The following is a 15,662-nucleotide window of genomic DNA, read 5'->3' as shown; positions in this document are numbered from 1 at the left end:
CATTAGGTGCACTTTCTGATGAAGAGCTAGATTACCTAGGGTCATGGCAACAGATTAGTACTTAGCAACTGTCCATGTGCTTCTGTTGCGTGCTTCTCTTCACAGCTAATGGACACAAATTTCCACTTTTTCCTGGTACAGCATGACGAAGGTGAGCACATTTCATCCACGCAAACCACTGTCAGTTGCTCCGTCTTTGGTAATGCTGTCTGCCACAAGGTACGGTCAACCAGTTATTATGAATCCTAGTAGTAGTAGTAAAAATAGCTGCCACCTTGGCCCTTGCCACCAGCATAAGCTGTGTGCTCCGTTTGAAGTCAGTCAGGAGGGCGTCCCACTGCTCTAGACTAGGGCTAGTTATCTTGGGTAATAAAGGGCTTTTTTCACAGCCCCAGGTGACTTGGTACAACATGATGTAGCCCCCACACCACAAGCACTTTTTCATGTATCTATTCGGCCACATTTTATAATAAATGGCTCTGCTTGGGTAGGTGTCTGCAGGGTAGGTGTTTACAGTCACCTGAGTGCGGTGGCCTGCTCTCTGTTGAGGTTGCCCGCCGGCGCTGAGTACTTCTTGCGCACTCCCAACAATGCTTTCATTGCCTCCCCGTAAGATTCTGGTGTGCTGAAGGGCTCGACCGGAAAACCCGCCCTCCAGTTCGTGAACCCTCGGACAATGGTGTCTACCATGACATTTCCCTCAACCCCAGTGCGTGTGTTGAATCTTTGTGTTGTTAGTTCCGCATCTGTGTTGTTTTCTAATACTACCCAAAAAAGCTGCGCAACCATCAGAGCAACACTCCACACAACCTTGCCTACATAACTGCAGACAGGACCAGAATAGGAGCTAGCATGCAAAATAATGCCTGTCTTCACAAAGCGCTGCAGCCCCACACAGCTGGCAGAGGCCTTTCCACTGAGTAACAGCGTAGTACGGCTGCCGACATCATCTGTCAAGTTAGCAGTAGTTTCCAATTCCAGGATTCCTAGCTCGGAATCAAACACATGGTCCACCATCCTCTATAACATTAAACTTGCTACACACTTCCTTCTTGGAGCAAAGCATATCAGCCACGTAGCGGCACTCAACTAGGAATGCCGCTCTTCACAAAAGCCACTGGTTCTGCTTGCCAATACCTGCTATAATACTACGACGTTAAAAAAAAAAAGAACAACTCCACTTGAGAAAGTACTTTCAGTCGAGTGAGCTGGCTCATGACGGTTTAAAAAAAAGAGTGCAAAAACACATTGGGATGCTGAGGAAATATATGGATATCTCATGCTAAATGCCATGCATTTACATTGCCCCTTCCAAGTCTCTGTGCATTTTTGCACCGTGTTCTTCAAATCCACCTGTGCATCAGAAGAGGAACAAGTAACCGGGAGAGGTGCACTCTTCACTTTTTGCACCCTATTGCTGGTATTCCGTGTCCAATTTGTGCAATTGCAAGCACAGGCTCACAACAATACATGAGAAGAAGCAGCATCAGTGGGTTCGGCGCATGGTGGCTTACCCATGTGAGGGTGGGCATGCGGTGGGCGAGGGTGGCCCCAGCAAAGATCAGGGGCACACTGATGAGCAAGCCTGCTCCACAGATGAGCGCGTCGGCCCGCACCGACCGTTTGCGGAAGTGGGACGACAGGGCACTGCCCGTGGCTACGCCCACCAGACCTGCCAGGGTGGTGATGACGCCGAAGATGCTGTTCACCCTGCATGTGAGAAGAGGAGGGCACACAGCACACTTCAGCTGGAGTCAAGCTCACCTCTCTCAAACCAGGCTCACTGTTCCTTAGAAGAGCACAGTCAACTCTCCTTATTTTTAACTCACCTTATTTAAACAGCCGGCTTTTTTAAACTGATGTTCTGGTCCCACCAACGTCAAAAGTGTAAAATATTTAGACTCAACATAATTCAAACAAATTTTCAGTCTCCACTAAGAATCAACTCTACAGACACCAAATTTCAGGCGTACAAATGTCGAAGGCTTTTAGTGCTTACAAAGTGGAGTCTAGGCATACTTCAAGTGTAAAACGCAAGCAATGCACAAAATATATGCTACTATTTACATAGTAGCACACTGAGCTTGACTGAGTTGCAGAACCTATCGTGAGCAGCACCAGTCTAACCGAAACGGGGTAAAGAAATGTACCTCTCCTTAAACATTCGTTAACCTCATTTCGTTTCAATCACTCGGTAATTCTTGCTAATATATTGACCTATATGATTAACGCACTTCATATGCTTGTATGTTTTTTAGCAAAAAAAAAGTGTCTTTATTATGTGAGCATGTACTCCACACATAAGCACAGTCTTCACAACTAAGCATGCACTTTGCAACCCTTACTAATAGGGGTGTGCAAATATTCGAAATTTCAAATGCGAATATAATATGTTTGTTATTTGGTTCATATTCGATTCGAGATATGGATATAGAAAATTTAGGAATATTCAGCCATTCCGCAGCGGTCTAATATTGCGGCCTAAAGAGTTTGGGCAAATTATCTGAAGATCGGGTGTAAATTGTCAGGAAAACAGCACAAAGGTGTCCTCTTTGCTTTCTTCTCCGTCGTTTATCGTGTGGACCGATAACATTCGGACATTGCTAGGCTAGGACCTCATGCGAAATTCCGCAAGTGGTCTTTTCCACATATCAAATGTGATGAAAACAAGATGGCCAACCACCTGCTTTGAATGAGTTTTTTTTTTCAGAAAGCAGCTCTTAAGCACCTGTCCCTGGATTGAGCGTAGGCGACAGAGCAAACGAGGAGGAAAGGGGTGGATGAAAGTACGGCGGGTGCTCGGAGGGAAGCAGATGAGAACAGTACTGCGCGAGTATGAAAAGCGGAAGAGGAGAGTGTGGCGGGGGTAGGCGAGAGTTGCGTCATCCTCCGTCCGCAGTGGCTACTGCTGCGAAATGCTATGGTTGAGCTAGAGAGCACCGCTGAAGCCAAGGCCAAGCATTGCTGCTGTTCTCCACGGCATGTTCCGCATGCAATACACTATGGTTCAAATGCCTGCTGCATTCAATGACAGCTGCATTCAAATTTCGCATTATCGAGCATCGTAATCATCTGCAAATTTTTTGTTTGATCTTTCCATTCCTTTTGCCATTACAGCTCTTCTAGCATGAGCTTGTTCTGGTCAGCTATAGTAATGCGGAAAAGCCCACTTGTAATATCACAGTGGGGGAGTGGGGGGAGGGGGGGTATACGAGCGGCACGGTAAGCAAAAGTCTCACTTATTGCATGGTGCATTGTAACCCAAGCACCTGAGATGTGCGCGTAATGGCAGGCGTAACAATAATATGAAGTTCCCTGTCACTAGGCCACAGAATAGCCTGGCTACATATTTTCACTTTCTGAGGTTCGCCGTCAGCCCGTGGCAACAGCAGCTGTCAGCCGTGCCTTCAGATGCACGCCACTTACTGCGCACGCGTCACGGGCTTTTCGCTGTCAGTGTGACAGAACCTCCTCATAAGGATTCATCACATTTTCGAATTTCTGGCATTTTCTATATTTATTTCAAAAGGAAGGGGGGGGGGGGGGGGGGCAGGAAAGGGCATTTAATAACTCTACCTTTGAATTATTGGGGCACTCCTTCCAGTCCCTTGAAGTCTGAGTTGATGAACTTTTACTACACATTATGTTAGTTCAGAGTGCAGCTGTTAGACACCCATTTGTGGATTTCTTGTCGCAGTCAACGTCATCGGCGTAACATAGCACCTGACAATGGTGGTAGGTAGTAGCAGAGCAAAACACCAACTGCTACGGCCACAGCGGAGGAATGGACAACCGGAAGGTGGCTTTTAAGGGAAAATCCTATAGGGTGGCTAGCAGCGTAACATAACACAGCACCTGCCAGTAGTGGCAGGTGGTGTGTGATCAGCTGAGCGCAAATTTCACATTACCAACTATCATAATCATCTGCCAATTTTTTAGTAGCCAGTCATGTGTCACTCATGGATTTCGTTTTCTTGCTCATTTCGCATGATCCCGTGCAAGTTCCACACTGTCATGTCTAATTAAACAGTATACACGTATACATTTCTGTGCAAGCCATGTATATTAAAGCGAAAGCTTTACTATTCCCCTCCGTAGCTTCTTCGCTGTGTGCACCATGTGCGCGAGTTTGACCTTGTGGGGACTCAGCCCCGCAGCCTCCCTTTGTGGTTTGCTTTCCCGCGGTGCACCCTCCCACGGCTTCACCTCGGGAGGGGCACGCCACGTGACTTTCCCTGGTTAGTTACCATAACTAACAAGGGAGAGCGCCACGGACGGCGTGATTGCTGCGCACGCGGAAGAGCGCACTATCTTGGGCTGGGATCGTCGACAAGGGTGGATGTGTCGCTCGCAGCACTGCTCTTCGCCAGCGGGGTGAGAAAGTGACGGGGAGGCTTGCTCCTGTATCTCGTCCCGTCCAGCTTCGGAGTATCCCTTGCCTTAGCGTGGGCGAACATTCGCTCAGAACCTTGCTGGTGAGTCGGACAACCTCGATTCATTAGCGTATTTTGTTGCTAGCTGGCGTTATTGTTGCTGTAGCAATAAATGCTTGTGTGTGTCAACCAGTGTGTCGTTCCTTTGTTCCCTCAGAGCAAGGTCGCCGTGGTCGGCGTGCGATCGGTAACGTACGCGACCACAGGGTGGAGTCTGGCGGGTTTGAACTGCGTCAGCCGCAATTAAATGGGAAAAACGTATTTATCATCCCTGATTAAAATCCCCACAACCTTTAACCGAGGAGAAACCATGTGACACCTATGAAGTCACTCAGCCGCCGAAACCGAGTGCTCGTCTCTGATTTCATAGGCCGTCACCGTTCATTGTGTTCATTGGTGTAGGCGTTGACAACATTCTACACTGGGACGATTATGAGGAGAGGAAGGGCACGTAACTGGCTCCCTGGGTCACTGGACACCTCAATCACACTGAGCTATGTTGCGGCAGTGAGAGAGAGATGTGGGCTGCATGCATTAGCACTGACAACGTTGAGGCAGACACGCGGCACTGCAGCAATAGGCCGCAGCATTCATTGGGTCACCAACCTCTAGCGATGAGCCATTAATTTAACTGCCACCTGCCAGGGTGGCAGGGTGGGCGCGCTGCCTATCCAGTGTGCGGAACGCACTCAGTGTTACAGATGCCAAGCCGCATCTAATTGCCCGATGCCCCACAGTTTGTACTCTCTAACAGGTTCAGCAGTAGTTAAACGACAGCAATTCTTTTCTTTTGTATGGTGCTGAGTCAGCCTAGGTTTGCTTATTGCAGCTGTAAAGATTGTATACTATTTTGCAAAACACGAGGAGAGCAATATTTGCGTATTTAATCTTCTGAAATTTTCTTTTCCTACTGAACATAATACACAGTATTCGATATTCAAAGGCATTTTTTATCCACATCCGTATTTGATTTGTATTAGAAAATTTGAACATTTGCACACCCATATTTACAAATTATTATTCTGCACAACAGCCATTCTCAGCTTGTGCAAAAGAACTGTTAACACATCCACTGCACAGGCAATTTTTGGAGGCATAATCCCTGTACATCATGGTGGATCACCCTTAAATTTCCTTGGGTAGTGTAACCTACCAGTGAACCACTGACGAACTAGCTCCTTTGAGCCACCACATGGCATGTGTGATTTACATCGGCTCTTTGAAGTCATTGAGCTATCTAATGGCTTCATCCTGTGACTGAGCATTCATGCCGTACAGCTTGCATTCAGGACATGACCTACCTATGACCCATGATGAAGTAAACTTGTTAGCAAGCAAAGTACAAGTGAAAAAAACTAGATGAAGAGTTGACAAAAAAAAAAAAGAACTGTGCCAAAAAGCAGACAACTGCGGCTCAACTGAGAAAGGCTACGGTAGAATTTCCGTCAATACAACCCTGCCATTTCACGCTTCCAATGAACTTCAAGCAGTGCTTGTGTCCAACCGGACACAAGACATAGCAAAAGAAATTTCAATCATTACATTTCTAGTTCAAAGCTCCGCCCAATACAAAACAATGCTAGTGTGAAAACTGAAAACAAACCACTGAAGCAGGAATACACTGCCAACAGCTCAACAGCCCCAGTAGTTACCTAATGTTGCTGCAGCGGTCGCCTGCACTTGGATACAACTCAAGAGCAAAAAGCAGCAAATGTCGCTTACAGAAGAGCCTCCAGCCAAAAGAGTCGATAAATTTTCATGACGCCACGGTTGATTCGTGGTTAACCCATAGTTAATCCGTCATGGTAGTATGATAGAAGATTTCCATGGTTAATCCATAGATTTTTTTGTCTTATGCTAGCGTGGCAAGGAATCAACCCCAGATTAACTGTGACATTATGAAAATTGGTGGAAGCTACTGGTTGGAGGCTCTACTCCAAGGGGCACTTGCCACTTCATTCTTGACTTGTACCCGACTGTAGTTGTTTGAGCATTTGCCTCCTATGCAGGAGGAGCAGGGTTTGATCTTCAGTGCTGATGGGTGCCCACTAGCTTTCTGTAGAGTACACTTCTTTCCCCTGCCTGGTGCTGGATTTCTATAGGGTGAAATGCCTGGGAGTATTGGATCCTTGACCTCACCTTGAGCAGACCAAACATATTAGCCATGGCACTCCTTTTCCACACTGTTCTTGCACCATTAAAGTCGAATCACCATCAGGCTAGCTAATTTAAACAAAAATAGACAGCTCAGCCAAAGTCAGATGTCGAGGACAACCAGCCTGAAGAAACAAAGAAAAGCGTACTGACAATTCCCAGTGTACTGCTAGTGAATCCCGGAATTATTCGCAGCACCAAAGCTAGTTCGATTGAAAATTACGCAGAAGCCACCCACACAAAGCAAGCCAAAGTAAGCAAACCGAACCTTGCTTCTGCGCCCGCATCCAGGTCGCCGTTTCCAGCGTAGAGCTTGAGGGCACGTGTCATATAGACGGGCGCCCACCAGGATAGGGCACCCGCTGAAAACGTCACACACGTGAAGCCCAGCGTGGACCAGATGTACGAGCGGCTGCAAAAAGGGAAGGAAGCACCATGTCATTAGGAACACACTTTATGTTAGTATTCCCTGGAGCTCAATAGCAATCACATCTGTTACTTAGCAACCATTCCACTCAGAGGCATCTATAAGGGGGTGCTGACTGCAAAGGCATGGTCAGCTCCAATGCGGGAAGAGGAGGCAACTGTGGTGGCGATGGTGCGCTCATCACTGGAGCCTTCATTTTATGCGACAGCATAAGCCCATTGGGGAATATTCCCGGTGTTGTGTCGCTGTCACACTCGATGATTAAGCTTGTGCTGGTGCAAAGATTGTGCACCTCCAAATTGCCAGACAATTGCCGGACTGATTGCGTTTCAATATGCTTGAGAACTAGCAAAGAATTGCGAGTCGCAACTTGCGCCAGCTATTGGCCCGGAGTTGAACCGTCAACCAGCACATGCCAGGGTGTCTGTGAGAATGTATCAGACATGGGTGTCTTTGGCATGGGTTTCTATGGGGCGCAGCTCTGCTATCGCTATGTCACATGTAATCAATCATTAAGTGCACCCTTTGGCAGGTAATTTCAACTTCAGAGAGAACAATGAAAAACAATGTCATAAGTGGAGGTGACATGCTTTCCATCCACTTTATAGCAAGCTGTACATCTGTACACCTTTATAGATGTACAGACCATGGCTCACATGGGACCAAGAGGCAGTTGAAAACATCGAAGGAATAAAAAAAATGATTTGGTGAAGGGAAAAAAAGGTGCAGGGTGCCTATCACTGAGTGCAGCAGAGCAGCTATATTGTTAGTAGTATACTATGCATTTTAAAGCGCTTAGCACAAGAAGACTCGGGATAAAGGTACTGTTAAACCCCGCTACAACGAACGCCGCGACAGCGAAATTTCCACCACAATGAAGTATTTCCAATTCCCCATCAGCATGCCACACAAGGCAATTCAATTATTTTCCCCGACAACGAATTATTTTCAGAGCAAGGTTCCAGTTCAACAAAATTTTTCCAAGTAAGCACGGCCGAATTTTTTTTTCGCGTCCACATGTGCCCGTACCTCATTAGATTTCCCCAAAAACAGCTGGTGTAAGACAGTTTGCACTTTAAATAGCATAGCTGACATTCTATGGAGAAGCGAAATTAATGTGCAGTCATGCGCGCATAAACGTGTGATGCAACGGTTTTGCCAACGGCTTGAACTCCGCGCTTGTGAACTGCAGTTGTTGGTGCATAGAGGCTTTGAGCTTTTTCGCTCGCTTCACTAACGAAGGCATAACAGAAATGAGTTCTACTGTGCTTGTTTCAGAGTGAGGCAATTGTGCCAACGGAAATCGGTGAAAATGTTAAACGTTATATGATAACCGGTGGCTAATTCCAGGACAATTTTTCTGAGGCTTCTTTGTGGAGCATGTTAGGCGTTAGGCCTAGTGACACCGAGCAAGCGGCACGCAATGCTTCGCTGTCACCCTGCGCACCAGCGGGCGGCATGTCGTTGCAAAAGCCTGACACCGGCTAGGGTGCACTCTAGTCTCACTTTTGTGCCGCAGGCGAACGTCATGATACTAACTTTCTTTCCGTGTCTCCCCCGTCTGGTGCACTCCGGAACTGACAGAATACAGCCACTGCGAGTGTAGGTGGTTCATGTCTATCAGAACGACACTCCGCTGGTACGTTTGCACTGCGCGTCGCAAAACGTAAAATTTCTTCGAAGAATCAGAGCAACTACATTTCTAGTACGTCATCTAAAGGATTAATTTTGCGGTGCACGTAGCCGCTACTCAACACGCAGTGACGCGGGTACATGCGCGCGTAGTTTATGCCGAAATGCCTCCAGGCAGCGCAGTCTAAGTATGGATTCTCGCACGATTAAAACAAAGGCGTTTTTAAAACGCGTTGAGAAAAAAAATATCAGTTTTGATAGCCAGAGACTCATCGTTCCACGCACTGGATTCTGCCTGGAACAGCGAACACATGGTGTGCCTGAACGCTGCCAACTAGTCTTGTGCACTCGGCATCCACACCAGACAGGACAAATTGTTATCGAAATGATTTCCTGCTGCGCTACAGCCAGAATGAGGTGCACCCATGCTAGTGGCGCGCTTCCTTGCTACGATATGCTGCCCGCCCGTAGTAGTGCGTCATTCACCCAATGGCACTAGGCCTAGCGCACTTCACGTTGAAGCTGCAGCAAAGGTAGCTTGAGTCTAGTCACAGTGTATAATAAAATGTCGAACCTTGTTTGCCATCAGACAATAACCTCAAAATAAAATGAACACACAACTGATTTCTGCAAGACCTTCGACAGTGAAGCGCAGAAAATAAAACTGGCAAAGGCCACTTCACACTGACAGCTGCGCATCACACACGTGGAGCACCGCTTCGAACACTTCGAACAACTGGCCAAGCCATCATTATTCAAATACTCGGAGGATCTCAATAGCTTTGGATCATGTGACGTCAGGCAGAAAATTGATTTGGCAACCTGTTTTACTCAGGAGCATTAATCTCAATGCATTATGTACTTGAAGGATTAGCAGGGGCAGCGCTAATTCAGCATAAAAATGCGTATCACCATGTCAAAGGGAGACGATAAGTAGGACTCCACTGCAGTCAGAAAAATTTGACGGAAAAATGCCGGCCCCGTGTAAGAGCCGCACCATGTAAAAATACAGAAAAAAATGCGGCCCTTACACGAGTAGACGGCACATCAAAGAAAACGGTTTATGCAAATAAAGTGAAATTTGCTTTTTCTGCTTCTTCAGGTAATTTGGACTTTTTTTTTTTTCAGTGCCCTGAAATCCAAATAATGAGGTTTTGCAACCCACCATTTAGTTGTATTGTAGTCACTCATTTTGTGTGACCACATTACATATTGCATACTATCATTTGCTGTCTAATCAAGCAGTATAAACGGCAGCCACATATTAATGGAGGCAAAACACTAAAGGCAACCATGTGCTGTGCGATGTTAAAGATCCCCAGCTGGCCTAAATTAATCTGGAGCCCTCCACTGCGACACCCTTATAGCATGAGTCGCTTTGGGACGCTAAACCTCACATACAATGCAAACTTTCAAAGCATATCATTTTTTTTCTTGAATGGCACTGAGTCAATCAAGTTTTGTTTAATATCAATTGCAAAGACTTTGCAATTTTGAAAAAACAAGAACAACACTGTTTGCCTGTTTATCTTTCTTTTAAATTTTTTTATACTGAACAGGTATCTCATATTCAATTCAATATTCAGAGCCATGTTTTGTTTATATTCATATTCAGCTGTTACTCAAACATTTCAACGTTTGCGCACCTGCAATATAAAATCATTCGAACTTCAAACAGTCATAAGACATGCAATCACATTTATTTTGGAAGAGGAGGGGGCTATACACTTATGTGCACCCTCCAAAATGAACAGCGACTCCCCATTAGTACAAGCAAGAGCAGGCGATTTACGAAATGACACATAAAAAATGAAATATGTAGCAGGAGATGAATAAGCCAGCAGTTCACACCACACAATGTAGTACAAGCCTGTGTTCAGCACACTTTTGTGCAAGTAGTGTCAGAACAAACTATGTGGTGTATCCTAGTTTTACCCAATACAATGGCTCAGTGATACAGCGTTAGGTTGCCAAGCGCGAGGACGTGTCATTAGACCCCAGTCATGTCCAGTGGATTGAACGGGAGACGAAATTCAAGAGATTGCCCCCTGCTGTGTGAGATAAGTGCATATTAAAGAACCCCAGGTGGCTGAATACTCCACAGCCCTCCACTACAGTGCCCCTTTCTTTCTTCCTCCCTTTTCCTTTTACCCCTTACCTCACAGTGTGGTTGGTGCACCACCTAGAGTGAGAGAGTTACTGTGCGTTTCCATTCTGCGTCATCAATTTTCAATTATTTCTTCATGGTACCTGAGCATGCTTAAATGTACCTACCAAATGTTCCAGGATATACAATGAGAAAGTACCCACCAAGACCCAAAGACGCACAAGGGCAGTACCCTTTATAGCCACCAGGTGTCACTTGCATGCTACTAGCTCGAGGCACCCATGACATCGTCAGGTCACCAACAGCTTGGGGTTTGATCATCTGCCCACCCCTGCTCTGTGGATTTAAGTACCAAGCTCACTTAGTGCACAGCGCCCGCAGGTCGTCCCAGAGTGATGATGGCCCCAGGGTGGCGGTGCTGCCATCACTGGCACCCCGTAGGGGCTCCCGAAGGACAAAGAGAACCAGCAACACAGCTACCACACCCAGCAACGGTGTCACCTGGAAGGGTGCAATTACGAAGCAAGAATGAGTACCCAAGCTGGAATGATGTGGCTTTGTCCAAAAGGCACTGAAAAGATGGTAAGGATGTGCTGTCAGGCTGGAATGAAACACAAACAGTGCTTGACACAGTTGCTCAGGCAACTAGAGAGGCATCGCAGGGCATTTCGGACATTCCACACATGCAGAATGATCACGTAAGCCAAGAAGACTTGCAAATTCCAGAGAAGCATGTTGCGCTTAAAGGAAACAAAAGAAAAGGGCGCATACAACAATCTACAGTTCTTTTACGTGCTGGTTCTTGGCTTGTACATTTCCAAGCTGGAGCTTCTTTCTTTTTTCCGCAGTCCCATGAGAAACGTAAGAGCGAGATTCTACTTTATACGGGGCTTTTTGCAAGGTAAATGGCACTGCTGATTCCGCCGCATTGTCGTACTCAAAAATTGCATGCCGACTTGCAGGCCAACAACAATGTTGTCCAGGGGAGTCTGGGCAAGAATGTGGTCTGGGTGGGCCCTGAGGTAGGTGTTTGCAAGGTGTGCTGCCACAGTGCAACAATTACTTTTCTTTCCCAGAAGAATGAGAAAAGTCTCAGAGTCCTTATTTATGACTCGTCCAATCAACATTCTCTAATGTCTCAAGAGAAGTGGTCACTTCCTCAGTACAACACTGCAGCCTTGCATAGTGTGCACTCATGAGACAAAAACACACATGCCATAAAGTGCATGGCACTCAGTGTTCTGGTTCCTTGAGCTTGGCTATTGCGCCTCCTACTTTTGCCATTGCTCAGACATTCGGCATACAACACAGCTAAACTCCGTGGCTGCAAATCACCAGACGTATGTTGCCTGAAATGCATGCACATTTCGAACTGCTGAAAATCAGCATAGGAAATCTAACAGACTTCAGAGTAGCTGAATCCACATTAAGTGGTGAAGGCACCTAGGTTTTACTTTACTGTGTCAGTAGTCTTTGTCATCGAAATGCAAGTTTGAAATGACGGGATGATGACCATAAACTACCAGTGGCTTTGTGCACCTAGAAGAATGTGAACCAACGAGATAAACTCCATATCAAGGGTGCTGCCTTCACCTGGCTTTGAGTGGAATGACCCTGCAATGACACCGTCTGTAAAGGCACACTTGTAAAACTAAGCAACAAAAGTTGAACAAAAATTTTTGCAGCGGTAAAAATTACAAAAGAAGGCACATCCATCAGAACACCAATTACGATGATTAATGTGTACTTGTCTGCCCTCTCATGCCAGTGTTTATATCATTATCAGTACATGTAGTTCCATGGTGTCATCGCTTGCTTTTGGTTGTCGCTCTGTCATATTAGGTTAGCTTGCCCATGATTGCACATTAACTCAACATCACGCATATTCTCAGAAGAATGAAGGCAAATGCAAGCTCAAGCTGTTGAGGCAGCATGACACAAGGAGGCATATTATGAGCTATTGCCACGAATCTACTCCACCTTGGGGATCCCCCTAAACATTTGACCAACACTGTTCCCGCTTCGAGTTATTGATCAATTCGCTCTCGACCTACCATAAGTTTGCTGTCCCGGTTAGCTCATTTGGCAGAGCAACTGCTTCGGTGAAGCAGTAGTGCCGGGTTCAAACCCCGGACTAGGACGACTTTTTCTTTAACTGCGAAGTTTCTAAGAAAGCTGTATAGCTTTCCTTTGTAGCCGTATGGCTGCACTTGGATGGATGCCAATGAATAATTACCCCCTTATTACAAATCTACTCCACCTTCGGGGATTCCCTTAAACATTTGACCAAGCTACAGCTCAGAGCAGTAGCTAGAAACCCTTTTCAGAGTGCCCTTCTGGCCACACCCATATTGCTACTGGGCTGTGGCAGCTGTGCGAGGATCAGCGCATTTCACAGAGGCCATGCACGACACAGTAAATGGGCATGCACGACACTCGCAGGGCAGAAAGCATGGGCGCATTAAATGAAATCGTAAGCAGCGAGAAGGTTTCATAAAGTGGACCACTACTTACTCTGAGGGCCCAGTACCAGGCACCCATGGCTTGTGCCACCGAAGCCCCCACGATGTAGCCAAGACCACTGCAGAGAAAGCGCCATGGTGGTCAACGAGCACACAAGGAAAAACAGCCCCTGCTACATGCAAGCGCCCCACAGAGCCTCGGCTAACATTGGCACAACAGGAATTGAGACCTTGTGCCACTGAATTCCATGTAGCTCATAACAAACCAGTTAAAGAAGACCTATCTTTCATTTACAAGGGCAGCCACCACCAATATTAGCCAGAAACTTGTTTCCTGGAAATTAAGATTTCAAGTGAAGCAAGCTTTGTGGCGACACACCCCCCTCTATCCTTTTGGGTTTGCTTCCCCGCGATGCGTTCTCCCTAGTTAGCAAATAGGGGAGGGTGTCTGCGTCGCAGCGACACTAGCGCCACGTGATTGCTGCAGGCGCAGGGGAGACAGCTCGTGCTCTCCCTTTTGGGCCTCAGGAACTCCTAACGTGCGGACGTTTCGGCATGGCACTCCGCTCTCCGCCATCAGATTGAGGCCTCGCGAGTACGTTTCCAATGAACTCATCCCGTCCAGCCTCGGAGTTTCTCCTCTGCACTAGAGTGGGCAAGCACTCGCTCATAACCTAGCTGGTGTGTTGGATGACCTCGATTACTTAGCATATTTTAATGCTCACTGGCATTATTCTCGTAGCAGCAATAAATGCATTTTGGTGTTATATGCTGTCGTTCCTTTGTTCCCACACAGCACGGACCATAGTGGTTGGCTTGCGTTCGGTAGCGCTCGTGATCTCGAGGTGGGGTCAGCGGTTTGAATTGTCAGCCGCAAACAAGCGGGAAAGACGCATTTGTCCATCTATTTCAACGCCAGGAGCTTATACTCCATGGTTTGGCAGCATACCATCCAGTCGGGAAGCAAAGCAGGTGAACTACATCTCAGGCCACTGAACACCTCCAAACGAAACTTCAAAGGAAATGTCATTTTCTTTCTGACCACTCACTGTCTTTGCCAAAGGTAACCAGAAAACATGGTTTGCTTCTCTTCCATACAGTGGAGCACTTTTACGACACCCCTAAGAACAAAAAGGTCTCGAACAGTGAGGAAAAGTGCTCTCCTTACCTTAAACGGGCTCTCAAACACATTCTGAGGAGAGCACATCAACTCACTTAATCACTGCATTGTGTTGTCATGAGCACCTAAGCCAAATAATGCACTTCTACACAAAGCAGAGGGCTCACAATCAAGCGCGAAAGTTGATGAGCCCTTCCCGGCTACTTTTTCATGCTCGCACACTCCTCCGTCGCTCGCACCTCCGGAGGTGGGACCGGCGGAGGAGCGCCGACCTTCCAGCGTGCAAAAAGTGACGACAGGAGCGGGAAAGGCGCGAAGACGCTGAAATTCAAATTTTGACTACAGATAACTCAGTTGCTACAAACCGCATTAAAGTTTCTTTCTGGACAATATTTCTGAAGTGGCGTGCTTTCACATGCCAGCCGTACTGCAACTTTATTAGAGCCCCTTTCACAGCTCCGTTAAACATATTTAGAGCTAAAAAAAGGTGTCACAAGTGCTCCACAGTACGGCTGAGAAACAAATCCCAAATGACAACAGTACAGTCATGGACAAAAGCTCACGGCAAGCAAATTCACTAAAATTTTTCTTTCTGCGAGGACAGGGAAGATAGTTCACTGTAAAGCCAGCAAGCATGAGAGGGCATGCTCCATCCGCAGGAATGTTTTTTTTTTCTGAAAACTCGCACCCCGTAAACTTTGTCCATGATTGTACACCAGCAGGGATGTATATACTGCATATGCAGTAAACTCCCACTGAGACGAACCCTATCGAGACGAACTCTCAGATAAGATGAACAATGTGAGACCATTTCGCTGGTTTCCTGTTGGATTAAATGTAAGAAATATCTGCTTAGGGTTAACTGTTTCGTGCATCCTTCAATTAAGATGACCTTTCGTAGTAACCCCAACTCGGCGACTCCGTTTAACGGTACTAGCGAAATGCCCGCAAAGCACTCTCTATGCAAGCTAGAGACAAAAAAAAAGGTGAAAAGAAATGCTTCCTCGCAAGAAGATGTTCCATGTGGGAGAGTTATCGCTCAACCCCGCCAGGCAGTTTTCCCGAGCCTTCTCGAAGGTGTGGGGACTTCATTTCCACTTCACAAACGCACACACAATGAGTGGGAAGCTCTTTCTCCCAAAAACTACCTGGTAAAAAATGCAGCACACTCCCATAAAATGAAGTTTAATAGATCGAGAGAGTTTGTTAGTCATATAGAAGGGACCCCAAAAAAGGCTATATGAGCATGCAAGGTGTGCTCAAAATGCTGTTGCATGAGAGCAATAAAAAAAAAACTAGCAGTGCAATGATAATTGCAAAGAGATCA

General features: G+C 46.5%; 1 protein-coding gene across 2 annotated transcripts in view; it reads right to left on the bottom strand.

Moving 5' to 3' along the window:
* Positions 1-15,662, bottom strand: part of LOC144121775 (protein spinster homolog 3-like) — an 87,797-nt gene that overhangs the window by 21,901 nt on the left and 50,234 nt on the right. For both annotated transcript variants that reach the window (XM_077655171.1, XM_077655170.1), the window contains exons 4-7: positions 13,268-13,334; positions 11,115-11,254; positions 6,856-6,999; positions 1,515-1,710 (exon numbers count right to left, since the gene is read on the bottom strand). In XM_077655171.1, coding sequence (XP_077511297.1) covers positions 1,515-1,710; positions 6,856-6,999; positions 11,115-11,254; positions 13,268-13,334 — 547 coding nt within the window. The remainder of the gene's footprint in view (positions 1-1,514; positions 1,711-6,855; positions 7,000-11,114; positions 11,255-13,267; positions 13,335-15,662) is intronic.

This window comes from Amblyomma americanum, chromosome 2 (assembly GCF_052857255.1).
Source record: "Amblyomma americanum isolate KBUSLIRL-KWMA chromosome 2, ASM5285725v1, whole genome shotgun sequence".
In the NCBI taxonomy this organism is placed as follows: domain Eukaryota; kingdom Metazoa; phylum Arthropoda; class Arachnida; order Ixodida; family Ixodidae; genus Amblyomma; species Amblyomma americanum.
Note: the sequence above shows the minus strand (reverse complement) of the source record. Positions and strands in the feature narration are given on the sequence as shown.